Genomic DNA, 12,709 nt, shown 5'->3' with positions numbered 1-12,709 from the left:
ATGTTTATTTGACTAAATAAAGAAATAGTTAACTTTATGAAGTGTGTCAATCAATAACATCAGTAGTGTCACCGTGAATGCATGTGGGATGAAGTGTGGGTGTTGTCAGCGAAAACAACGGAAACCAAAACCAAAATAACCGGCAGCAACTGGCTGGGAACACTCCACGTACGCCGGAGAGTAAACCCGCCCCGAGCAACGCTAGAGCAGGGTTTTTATGCCCTCCCTGTTACCGGACCAGGTGCTCTGCATCAGGTAATCTGCTCTCTAGGGACAGAGGGACAAAAGCATACTTGCAGTGATTAGAGACAGGGGCCGTCACACCCCCCCCCTTAAAGTCGGTGTCCCAAGGGATCACCGGCATACTGCTAATCAATGCAACGGTGCACGTGACAACGCATCAGCAATAACATTGTCTTTTCCTTTAATATGTTTGATGTCAAGGTTGTAAACCTGAAGGAACAACGACCATCGTGTCAGCCTCTGGTTTGGGCATCTGATGGAATGCAAAAATGTCAACGGATTGTGATCTGTATACACCAAAATCCGCTCTCCTGTTCCTACATACACATTAAAATGTTGCAGTGCCCAAATGAGCGACAAAGCCTCCTTCTCAATAACAGAGTAATTTCCCTGGTACTTGTTAAACTTCTTTGAGAAAAAACTGACTGGCCTCACCAATCCCTGGTCGTCATCCTGAAGCAAGACGGCACCTGCTCCCACCTGGCTGGCATCTACTTGGAGCATAAACGCTCTATCAAAACAAGGAGCAGCTAGCACGGGAGAAGAGCACAACAGAGATTTAACATTATCAAAAGCCCCCTGATATTCAGACGACCAGACAAACTTCACCTTGTCCTTGAGTAGTTCAGTGAGAGGAAACACAATAGTCGAAAAGTTTTTACAAAAACTCCTATAGTACCCCACTAAACCCAAAAACCTTTGCAACTCCTTCTTTGTCATGGGTTGTGGATATCCGGCCATTGCCATGACCTTGGCCTGAACTGGGGCTACACGGCCCTGTCCTACCACACGACCGAGGTATGTCACTGTAGCCTTGCCAAAGTCACATTTGGCCAAATTAATGGTGAGCCGTGCTTCTGCCAAACGATCAAACAGTGCGCGAATGCGCTGAAGATGCGAATGCCAAGTATCACTGTAAATGACCAAATCATCCAGATAAACCGCACAACCTTTCAATCCAGAAACTACGCGATTCATCAACCGCTGAAATGTCGCGGGGGCATTCTTCAACCCAAAAGGCATCACTTTATAGGAATAAAGACCCGACGGTGTGATAAATGCAGCAATTTCCTGCGCACGCTTTGACAAAGGAACTTGCCAATACCCTTTAAGCAAATCAAATTTGCTAACAAACTTTGCAGACCCCACCTGATCTATAGTCATCCATACGTGGCAAAGGAAAAGAATCAGATTTTGTCACAGAATTCACTTTCCTCATGTCAGTACAGAATCTAGGTGTTCCATCCTGCTTGGGCACCAAAATACATGGAGACGCCCAACTAGATAACGTAGGTACAGCGATGTTATTTTGGAGCATGTACTCCACCTCAGCGTCCAAATACTCACGTTTAACTGGCGGCATACGGTAGAAGTGCTGCTTAATTGGCTGAGCATCTCCAACATCAATATCATGCTCCGCCCACTCAGTTTGTGAAGGAATATCACCAAACAAACACGGATATTTGTGTACCAACTCAGACATTTCTTCACATTTTGCCTCCGGCAGATGAGTCAACAACTTGTCTAAATTAACAAGTGATTCTGAATTTTTCAAACGCCCATACAGGAGACTATCATCAGGCTCTGGCACCCCATCTCCCTCATGCACCAAAAGCTCTGAAGCTACCGCAAGAGCCGGATGAACCCCATCTTTCACCTCCCGACCCAAGTCAGTGTCCACTACACGCCTGAAGTACGGTTTCAGGAGATTTATGTGGCAGAGACGCTTGACCTTCCTACGTTCTGGCGTTGCAATGACATAATTCAACTCAGACGTTTTCTCCATGACTGTGTATGGACCTGTGTACTTAGCCTGAAATGGCGAACCAACCATATGCATAAGTGCAAGAACCTGGTCTCCCGGACTGAACTCATGTCGCTCTGTACGTCGGTCATACAACTTCTTCATTTTCATTTGCGATACCGACAACCTTTCCTGTGCCATACTTCCAGCTACAAACAAACGATGTCTAAAACCATTCACATAGTCCACTAGTCTCACTGGCAACTTAGTATCCACACAGCCATCTTTCAGTACTGCCAAGGGACCACGCACAGAATGTCCAAAGACCAACTCATTTGGGCTAAAACCTGTACTCTCCTGTACAGCCTCCCTCGCAGCCAACATCAACCATGGAAGCCCCTCTTCCCAGTCTCTATCCAACTCGGTACAAAATCCCCGTAGAAGAGACTTAAGGGTATGGTGGAACCTTTCCAAGGCTCCTTGGCTTTGTGCATGATATGCAGATGATTGGTTCTGTTTAATGTGCAACAACTTCAACACCTGCCGAAACATATGTGATGAGAAGTTAGACCCTTGGTCACTCTGGACCACCTTAGGAATGCCAAATATAGAAATGAATTGTGACAATGCCTTAACCACAGCTTTAGTTGTGATTGACCTCAACGGATAAGCAGCCGGGTACCTGGTGGTTTGGCACATCACTGTGAGCAAATATTTACAACCAGACTTGGAACATGGCAACGGACCCACACAGTCAACAATGAGGTGTGTAAAAGGTTCACTCAGAGCTGGGATAGGCTGCAGTGGCACCGGCTTGATCTTCTGATTTGGTTTTCCTGTTAGCTGGCATACGTGACATGTTTTAATGCATGCGGCCACATCCCTTTTGACACACGGCCAAAAGAAATGTTTCAGAATGTTAAGGTATGTTTTCTGAACTCCAAAGTGTCCACACTTGTCATGTGCTACTTCCAAGACAAAAGGACGAAATTTAGTTGGCACCACCATTTGGAAAACATCATTTTTCACACAATCCTCACCCATGGGAACCCATTTTCTGAACAACACCTCGTTCTGCAAGAAGTAGCCATTGGCTGCACTATTTATCTCAGAAACAGGCAAAACTCGCTCAAATATTTCTTTCAAAGAAGAATCCCCACGTTGCTCATCTACTACCTCACTGTGCGACAGGGACACAGGAAGCTCTGACAGAGATGGGACCTCCAAAACTACCTCGACCGTGTCGTCAGACGACATGTCAGGGTCTGATTTGCTCATAGCTCGTGTAAAAACGCAGGATGAAAAGACCTCGGGCAACATTCTGGAGCTCTCGTCAGACGTAGAATCAATTGGACAACATGTGACCACCGGTGCGGGAAGAGTGTCCGTCCAAACCCTGCTACCAGCCAAGCCGTTGCCCAAAATAAAATGTATACCTTCAATAGGCAACGCCGGACGCACACCAACAGCTATCTCACCCATAACCAGCTCACAGTCAAGCACCATCTTGTGCAACGGAACAGGGAGAATCTCCAATCCCATCCCACGACTGAGAACACAGTCACCAGTGTCCGTCTCCTCAGACAAAGGCAAAACAGAGTCCACGATATACGAATCATAGGCACCTGTATCCCTCAAGATTTTTATTGGGACCTTTACCTCACTTCCCAAAAGTGACACAAATCCGCCTCGAATGAAAGGAGCATAAACTGCCAAAACCCCCCGGTCACAAGAGTGAGATGTAAGCCCCTCAGCAAAACAGCCGTCTTTAACTGTAGCCGCAAACGCAGCAGGCCTAACATTAGATCTTACATCCCTTAGTTTAGCCTGTAACGCAGGACAATCTGCCTTCCAATGTCCTTCCTCCCGACAATAATTACAGGTATTACTGTTGTCAAATCTGCCACCTGCTCTAAAGTCAGACTTAAAAACTCCCACCTTCCTTGAACGCATCTCCTGCGAAACCGCGTCAGAACCACTTCCCCGCACACCAAAACCATCGCGAGCCACAGAACCCTCTCTGAAACTGCTCTTATGAAGCAACACGTATTCATCCGCTGACACGGCCGCATTAGCAGCAGTTGTGCTTCTTTGGTCGATGACATATGTCGCAATGCGATCTGGAAGGAAATTTTTGAATTGCTCTAAAATCATCAACTCACACAGACCTTCAAAAGTATCTATGTCAAGGGCAGTTAACCATCGCTTGAAGTGAGTTGACAGGTCTCTCACCAACTCCACATATGTCTGCCCACTTTTCCTCTCTAAGGACCTAAAACGCTGGCGATACGCCTCTGGCACCAGCTCATACACTTTAAGCACCGCCGACTTTATTTTAGAATAGCTAGAGCTATCCTTCAGACTCAAAGAGGAATACGCTTCCTGTGCTTTTCCTGAGAGGACACACTGAAGCATAAGCGCACAGTCCGCATCGAGCCAGTTTCTAGCCTTAGCTACACGTTCAAACAGCACGAAGAACGTGTCCGGATCCCTTTCATTAAACGGTGGTAACCAGCGCAAATTGCTAACATCAAAGCGATCCACAGCAGACCTGGGCACCTGCGCGCTCCGATCCTCACCGGACAATATGCCATCTCTGACCAGAGACAAACGATATTTCTCCAGATCTATCTTTGCAGTCTCTGACTCCTGGCGGAGTCTCTCAATTTCTATCTGTTTGTTAATTTCCAATTCATGTTTACTTTTGTCATGTTCCATCTCCAATTCATATTTTTACCGTTTAGCTGACCCAAACGCTGCAAACAAACAAATCCGAAAAACGCACACTAGGTACAAAATGCCCACAAACACACAAAACTACCCCTTCCCAAGTCTTACCTAAATCACAGCACAAACGGGAAAAAAGCCGGACGAGCCCCCAATTTGTCATAACCCGGCTCCTAGGTCATGACAAATACGGCAGAGACAATGATGGTAACGTAAAATGTTTATTTGACTAAATAAAGAAATAGTTAACTTTATGAAGTGTGTCAATCAATAACATCAGTAGTGTCACCGTGAATGCGTGTGGGATGAAGTGTGGGTGTTGTCAGCGAAACCAACGGAAACCAAAACCAAAATAACCGGCAGCAACTGGCTGGGATCACTCCACGTACGCCGGAGAGTAAACCCGCCCCGAGCAACGCTAGAGCAGGGTTTTTATGCCCTCCCTGTTACCGGACCAGGTGCTCTGCATCAGGTAATCTGCTCTCTAGGGACAGAGGGACAAAAGCATACTTGCAGTGATTAGAGACAGGGGCCGTCACACTGGGTTCATTTTAAGTGTGTGTACACAAAAGAGAAAAACTGTAAAACAGCATTATTTTTTGTGAACATCGCCACAGATACTAAGTTTATCAGACTGCGAATATATATTATCATATATATTGTAATACTTTCATCACCATGGGGATACCTCCTTCAGATAGTGACTTAACAGACGTTTATTTAAAAGGAAATCTTCAAGATTGCCTCTTTAAAGAACACCTATACCTGTGTTTGTCTTTGGCTCTGGTCGAATAGTCACAAAACGTTACCTCCTAACGTCCTTTCCTAACCACTTTTCCTTGAACTCTATGGGAAACGTCACGAGGTCAAAGAGAGATGTGAAGGACAGAAACCGGAGATCATATATTTTGCTTCATTTATCACAGGCCGACCTTGTTTTTGTGTATTTTTACTGATGCTTCTTGTTATTGAGAATAATCATTTATTTTTTGATAATTTGCAATATTTACTCTTCACTATATTTATTGTTTATTGTATTTTTTACTTATTTGTTACATGTTTGAAGTAAATAAACACCTATGAAATTAGATGTAAGGATCATCACTGTCTGTTCTTCATCAACATGAATCTCATTACTTTATGACTGTGTGAGTATAACTGTTAAACCTGTGAGATAAACATATTGTTTGTTTTCATGGAACGTTGCGTCACTTTAAATGTTGCCGCCGCAAGGAATTGTGGGTCGGCATTATCCAGTGTTTCCTTTGCTAAAGGAGCTAATAAAGGAAGCATTGAAGCACCTTTCCTCAGCATTTAGAGGATTCAAACAGATACTTCCGGGTCCTTTCACTCAGTGAGGAACCTTCCTCAGATAAAAAGGACTTCTGCGTCCTCTCTCTTATCCTCTTTCACCGTCTTTGTGTTATTATCTCTTGACATATCGCTACCTTTACTTCATCTTCCTCCCTCTTCTTTTCTTTGCATCACATCCACTATCACCTCCATCACTCTCTTTGTTTTTTGCATATCACCACCTCAGAGTTTTGACTGCATGAGATCAAAGTACCTGGATGCTTTTCCCTCGAACCGGTACACCTTCTCACTCCAGTCGTCGAGGTCGGGGGATTGAACTCGTCCGAGCGCCGTCGTCGGGAGAACACCTGTCAGAAAGACCCCAAAAAGAAAAAGAAAGAAAAAGTCAGAAAATGAGTTGGCTTTGAAAGGAATTAGTCAAGAGTTCAGCATATAACCTAAATATTAAGAGGTAGGGTGGCTTCATCGGCACGCTCTGTCAAGGTTTGACAGGACAGCAGGAAGATGTAAACATATTAGAGTTCAGAGTTTTCTCCTGAACGCAGCACTGTAATCTCTTTAGCTGTGAAATCAGCTGCCTTTTAAAAATGGCTCCTGTTTTATGTGCTCGTCAAAAACAGGGACTTAATTGTTTGCTTCATGGCATGTTGTTGAGCTACGTGATGGATTCGTATTAGCCGCTTAATGTACTTTCATGTTTAAAAAAAAAAAAAAAAGGCCCCGGAGAGGAAATCCACTAAAAATACATGATGAAGAAAACCAGAGAAATTACAGGGATGCTGACAGATGGTATGAAACGCTAAATAAGTGATGGAGAGGGAGGCAGCGAGCAGTCGACTGTGACGAGTACAGTCTTTACAACGCGAGGAGGAGGAGAAGGAAGAGGAGGAGGGACAGAGTTTAAAAAACTGCAGGAGGTTACAGTTCAACCGTCCAGCAATCTCTTTAGAGAACAATGCAAAAGTTCATGCCAGACACTCATTTGGTAACTCTTTGATAGATTTGGACGGGTTTCAGTGGCCAGAAAAGGTTAAGAAACTCTTATTTTGTAGTGTTGTCCAGTTTCTGCAGGGAGAATTATCTCACAGAGCAATGAACTGATCGGCCACCAATGCAGAGCTCAAGTTATATGGTTTCATGTAGAATCCCTACACAGACCCAAAGTAACACAACATAAAAACATACCCTCATAACTGTAGACGATGAAGTTAGTGTGTCCCGGGGAGTGAGGGTGGTCGTTCCTGTCCCCGATGACGACCGTCAGCGTGCCGGTGGAGCTCATCGGAGGAGAGCCACTGTCAATCATGAGAATCGGGAGGCGGTACTCCTTCTGCCGCTCGCGGTCGAACGTCTGGAGGGCGGTGACGGCCGCGCTGCCATTCCGAAAGTCCGTCAGATTGAAGTTGGTGGCGTCCGAGGTGAGTGCGAGGAGACGGATGGAGAACGGCCCGCCGTTGGTGGAGGTGTCCCGGTCGGTGGCGTGGAGGAGTAAGGAGGTGTCGTTCATTCGAACCGCCTGGGGCGCCGCCGCGTTCTCCCAAACGACGGGCCTGTAGGGGACCTCGAACTCCGGCCCGTTGTCGTTAATGTCCAGCACGGCTATCATGACGATGGCGGTGCCGGTCATGGGCGGGCTCCCGGCGTCCGTGGCGAGGACCATGATCCGGTGCTGCGAGATTTTCTCCCTGTCGAGGGAGTCGGCCACCACCACCCAACCGGACTGGTCCACCAGAAACTGACTGTAGGGGTCCGACTCCTTTGAAATGCTGTAAGAAAAGCGTCCGTTCTGGGCCGAGTCCAGATCCGACGCCGTAACCTGAGCTACGATCGTCCCCACAGGTACGTCTTCAGACATGGCCGGGGACTCGTAGAACTGCGGTAGAAACACGGGCGCGTGGTCGTTGGCGTCCTCCACCTGAACGAGACAGTGGGCCAGGCTGAAGAAATCGGCGTCCTCGGCCTTCAGCGTCAGATTGAAAGTCCTCTCGCGGGGCTTCTCGAAGTCGACCTTTTTCTTGAGCTTTATCACGCCGCGGCGGTTCACTTTGTCCGTCTCCACGAAGAACTTCCTGTCCTCGTCGCCACCGACGATGCTGAAGGTCACCACGGCGTTCTCTCCCTCGTCTCCGTCCGTGGCCGAAACTACGAGAACCTCGCTGTTCACCTCCAGGTCCTCTGTTACCTGAACACGAGACAAGGAAGTCGAGATGATGACTTTTTATACTTTCCTGTTATGGTAATACTCAGCTCACACCAAACACCACGTCGGCTGGTTTACTTCAGATGAATGAACCCAAAATAAACTATTTTGCTGTAATTTAATTGCAATAAACGGATAAAAAGGGACGCCGAAATAACTACATAATGATGGGGATTTGTAAAAAGTCTGAATTCATGTTTTGTTAGTTGTCTCCACAAGACGACAAGCAAATATCTTTCATCTCAGAGCTTTAATGACACAGCTTCCTGCTAAAATATTTGAACTCGAATGAGGTGAATTTCATGTAAATGTCTCATTCGTGCCACCCGGTGCAAATTTGCCTCAACTCGCGTCCATTCGCGTCTTTACATTGAGGTGCGAAAGCTCGCCTCGCCTCGTGGGACTCACCTGAGTGGTGTAGAGCCTCTGAGTGAAGACGGGTGGGTGATCGTTGACGTCCGAAACCGTGATGGTGGCTGTCCCTGTTCCCGCCAGACCCCCTCCATCCCTGGCCTCCACCACGACCAGATACCGCTCTTCCACCTCCCGGTCCAGCGAACGCAGCACCGTGTAGATGGTCCCCGTGCTGGCGTTGATGGAGAACAGGTTGAGGTTGATCTCGTTGCGGATGTTCTTGATGATGCTGTAGGTCAGCGCGGCGTTCTTGCCCTCGTTGGGGTCGTCCAGGTCCATGGCGCGCATCTCCATGACGGAGGTGTCGGCGGGGGAGTTTTCAGGCACCTGGCCGAGGAAGCATCCTTCTACTTCCAGCGCCGGGCACGGGAAGAAGGGCGCGTTGTCGTTGACGTCCGTGACCTCCAGCAGCACGTCGGCAAATCCCGTGAGTCCCGCCCCGCCCTCGTCTGTGGCGAGGACGAGGAATCTCCAGGCCGGGCGCTCCTCGCGGTCCAGGCGCCGTTGGGCGTAGATTCTTCCAGTGCGTTCGTCAATGGTGAACTCGCCACCGGCGCCCTGGCCGTGAAGGGAGTAGCGGAGGGCGGTCTGGTCGGCCTCCTGGTCCGGGTCTGTGGCCGACACCTGCAAAGGACAGACAAGAAATACATGAGTCTCTGATTTCTTTCACCACATGAACCCAGTTAACCAATTAGAGGTCTGGTTGGATTGTCCAACAGCATTTTGGGCGCCCAATTTTTGTAAATCTCCAGGAGCCAGAAGAAGAAGAGCCAGTGTGTGAAATACCCATCCAACCACACCACAATCCAGGTTCCCACAAAGGCACCGGATCAGAATTTGTCCATTTAGGTCCACAAACAGACGTGAAGACAGACTCGCTTTGTGTAACCGGTTGTGTCTCTGGCTGGCTGTGTCATCTCTTGCACTGAATATTTGTATTTTTGAATAAATGCCTTCAGTTTGAATAATGAAAACTGGGCATTAGTGAGCTTTTGAAAAACATTTTTGGTGGCAATTGCAAGTGACAAATAATTATGATTTTAGTGATCCTCCTTTTGGTGTGGCGGAGCGAACTAGTTTATCTGAAGCAGACTGAGACTTTAAAGCTCATCAGAATTGTTTACCTTTACAACCAAGTTAAGTGAAGACACTTTTGTTCTCTATTGAGGAACTCTTTAAGGTGCTAATAAAATATCACCAAACTATTGTTTATGTAAAGATTAGTGCTATTAGTGGATTTTTTGCGATTAATCGAGATTAATCGCATTGTTATGGCAAAATTCAATAATGAATTCAAAAGTAGTGTATTGTGCACTTTTATTTTAAAAGTACTGCTATATGAACAAAAGGGCAATAACATTTGGTTTGCAAACACTTTAAACACATCAGGTTATTGTTAGCAGCAGTATTCCCTTTTCACAGCAGCAGTTATAATAGTTCTGATTCTGATAGATATTCAGCCGGTGTTCATAACTTTATCTTCATGTGTGTAAGAGATGCTATTTGAAATATACACCTTGAAAACTGCAAATATATCAACGTCATGTTTTTATGTTTGTTAAATTCTCAGTAGTGATAACTAAATGATGCTTATTATACATATTACAAACAAAACACTTTAAAAACTCGACAATATGTATTTTAACATTGTCACTGTTGTAAATTGTTTGATTGCATGACTTACTTTTATTGTGAAGAGCATGGAAACGGAAATGCTTTTACTTTGAAGACACAGGAAGTAGAAGGTACGTGTTCTTGACGCTAACAATGATGATACGTATAAAACCACATGTCGGGTGCAAGAGCGCGTTGTGTTCACTGTAACACTGTAACACTGCAGTTCAGACAGTAAAGTGTTGCGTTCAAACAAGACGTGTCTTGGTCCTCACGAGAAGCTCCACTTCACAACAGTCACGTTTGATCTGTAACGAGACGATCGCGCTCGTGTGTGTGTGTGTGCGTGTGTGTTTGTGAGACAAGAGTGAAGGACGTGACTAGGAGGGGTTCCGGACCCGGGGGGGAGAAGGAAGTGACGCCACACGAACACAGCTGTTCACTGCTTGCTGCCTGGTTCTTGTGTTAAAAATGTGGCTTAAAACCTCTTGAACACTGGCCCTATTTTTAGGTCTCTGCTCGAAAATTGCATACTCATACTAAAGAGAGTGTATTTCTGCAACTACAAGGTCTATTTTAATAATTGTTTTATTGTATAATACAGGTAACACTAGTCAGATGTGCTGATATGTGTAAATATTGTGTATATGTTACTGGTTAATAACAAATACACATATGGCACAGCTCAAATTGAAAAAGTTTCAGGTTCGCCTGAAAAAAAGCACTTGTGTCTAAAATATTACTTGAAATAAGGCCTAAAAATGTTAATGGCATAGCCACAGTCATAGCACAACAGGTTTTACAGTCTCTAAAACTGATTTGACTTCGATTGAGTGAAGCAGGCCAGCATAAACCAAGCAAAGGCATGCAAAATTCTCATTTTTGGAAGCAGCAGTTGCATTGCCGTATTCTAATTGTATATACTATATAACTAAATATTAACTATATATTCACTTGTCTTATCTTAAGAGTGTTCAATAATCCTAATAAAGCAGTTTGACACCATTTTCAATAATGTTGAGCAGTTATGATGTGTCATATCTGTCATTCATAACAATAACTGGCTCATAATGTGTGTATGTGACACTAGTAAGGCCTGTGATCGGCCGATTTACAAGTGTGAGACCATTTTAGATGTGGGATAGTCCAACGGGAGCCATGCGGGGGTGTTTGAGAATATCCTTGTCTCTTTACTGACTAAAAATCGCAAAATGCAGGGCAAACCCCCCTCTCTACATGGATTGGTCCACCTCACAGAATCGGCTGCCATTTTGCCATTCATTCCGCCCGCGCATTGATACCAGTCACAGTCATGCAGCACAGGATGGAGGACACATGAGCGCCGAAATCCGTTGGAATAAATCCGTTTTACATCGCCAAAACCGTCAAAACGTAAGTTTTTTTACCCAATTTATTTTCTCGTGACCAGTGGCTGATGTTGGCATGTATACCCATAACCTTTGAACGGTTTGAAAGAGAGTAATTTCCACGCCGCTGCTCGTTTCCGGGTCGAATCACGAGCCTGCTAGATGTGCTCATCCGCCATGTGCGATCCGTGCTTCGTGATGAGAGATCATACAAAGAGCACAGTTCGTCGATTTTTGGCCAAAATTGTGGCAAATCTTCTAGATATCTTCCAGATATGATCTTAGTTCATGTATAATTGTGTTTTGCAGTGTGTAAAATGGCTCCCATGGTTGTTTCGCCCAGAATCTCTTTGTTTCACAGGTATTATTTATTTATTTTTTTATTATTTTATTCCTTTCGCAAAAGTGAATTGTACACATGTACACCACCCCCCCGCCCCCCTCTAGCCCCCTTTAAAGGTGGCTCTCGTGTACAAGAGGTTTTAATAATAAATAAATAAAAAACTGCGTTAACGCGCGATAATATAATTGTCGGCGTTAATTAATGAATGCGTTAACGCGATAATAACGCATTAACTTGCCCAGCACTAGTAAAGATATAGTGGAATAATGTACTGCACTGCTGTCAGACGCCGTTGTCTCGGAACAGGTTGACACTGTTAGCTCCGTCAGCGCTGTTGCCTTTATTTGCGCTGTTAGCGCCATTAGCACCGTTAGCTGCTCAACCAACGCCATGTGGAGAGCTGTGTGGAGGCAATTAGATATTTAGCACCTTTAAGGGCCGGATCGAAGAAAATTAGAAAGGTCCTTAAAGTAAAGTATAATTTAGGCTTTAAGCATTTATCAAAACGTTTTCTATACTTTTATGTTTCTAATCTCCAAAGCTATATTTATAACTTAATGTACTTACCTGCTTTTTGTGAATGAAAAGCTACCGAACTATTCTCCTTTTCAAAACTATTAAACATTGAAAGACTTTTTTAACTTTAGAAAGAACCAATGTGTTAAAAAAACAAAGACAATTAACCACAAAACACAGCAGCACAATCTCGGTAATAAAATGGATTTCATTGTACGGTCGCTGAC

General features: G+C 45.2%; 1 protein-coding gene across 1 annotated transcript in view; it reads right to left on the bottom strand.

The window, feature by feature from the left end:
• Positions 1-12,709, bottom strand: part of LOC142937967 (neural-cadherin) — a 117,120-nt gene that overhangs the window by 19,531 nt on the left and 84,880 nt on the right. The window contains exons 19-21 of the mRNA XM_076081120.1: positions 8,637-9,266; positions 7,214-8,210; positions 6,282-6,375 (exon numbers count right to left, since the gene is read on the bottom strand). Coding sequence (XP_075937235.1) covers positions 6,282-6,375; positions 7,214-8,210; positions 8,637-9,266 — 1,721 coding nt within the window. The remainder of the gene's footprint in view (positions 1-6,281; positions 6,376-7,213; positions 8,211-8,636; positions 9,267-12,709) is intronic.

This window comes from Anarhichas minor, unplaced genomic scaffold (genome assembly GCF_050575085.1).
Source record: "Anarhichas minor isolate MPS153535 unplaced genomic scaffold, ASM5057508v1 ptg000079l, whole genome shotgun sequence".
Classification (NCBI taxonomy): Eukaryota; Metazoa; Chordata; class Actinopteri; order Perciformes; family Anarhichadidae; genus Anarhichas; species Anarhichas minor.
The sequence above is the reverse complement of the archived record's forward strand: the minus strand, read 5'-3'. Positions and strand labels throughout refer to the sequence as shown.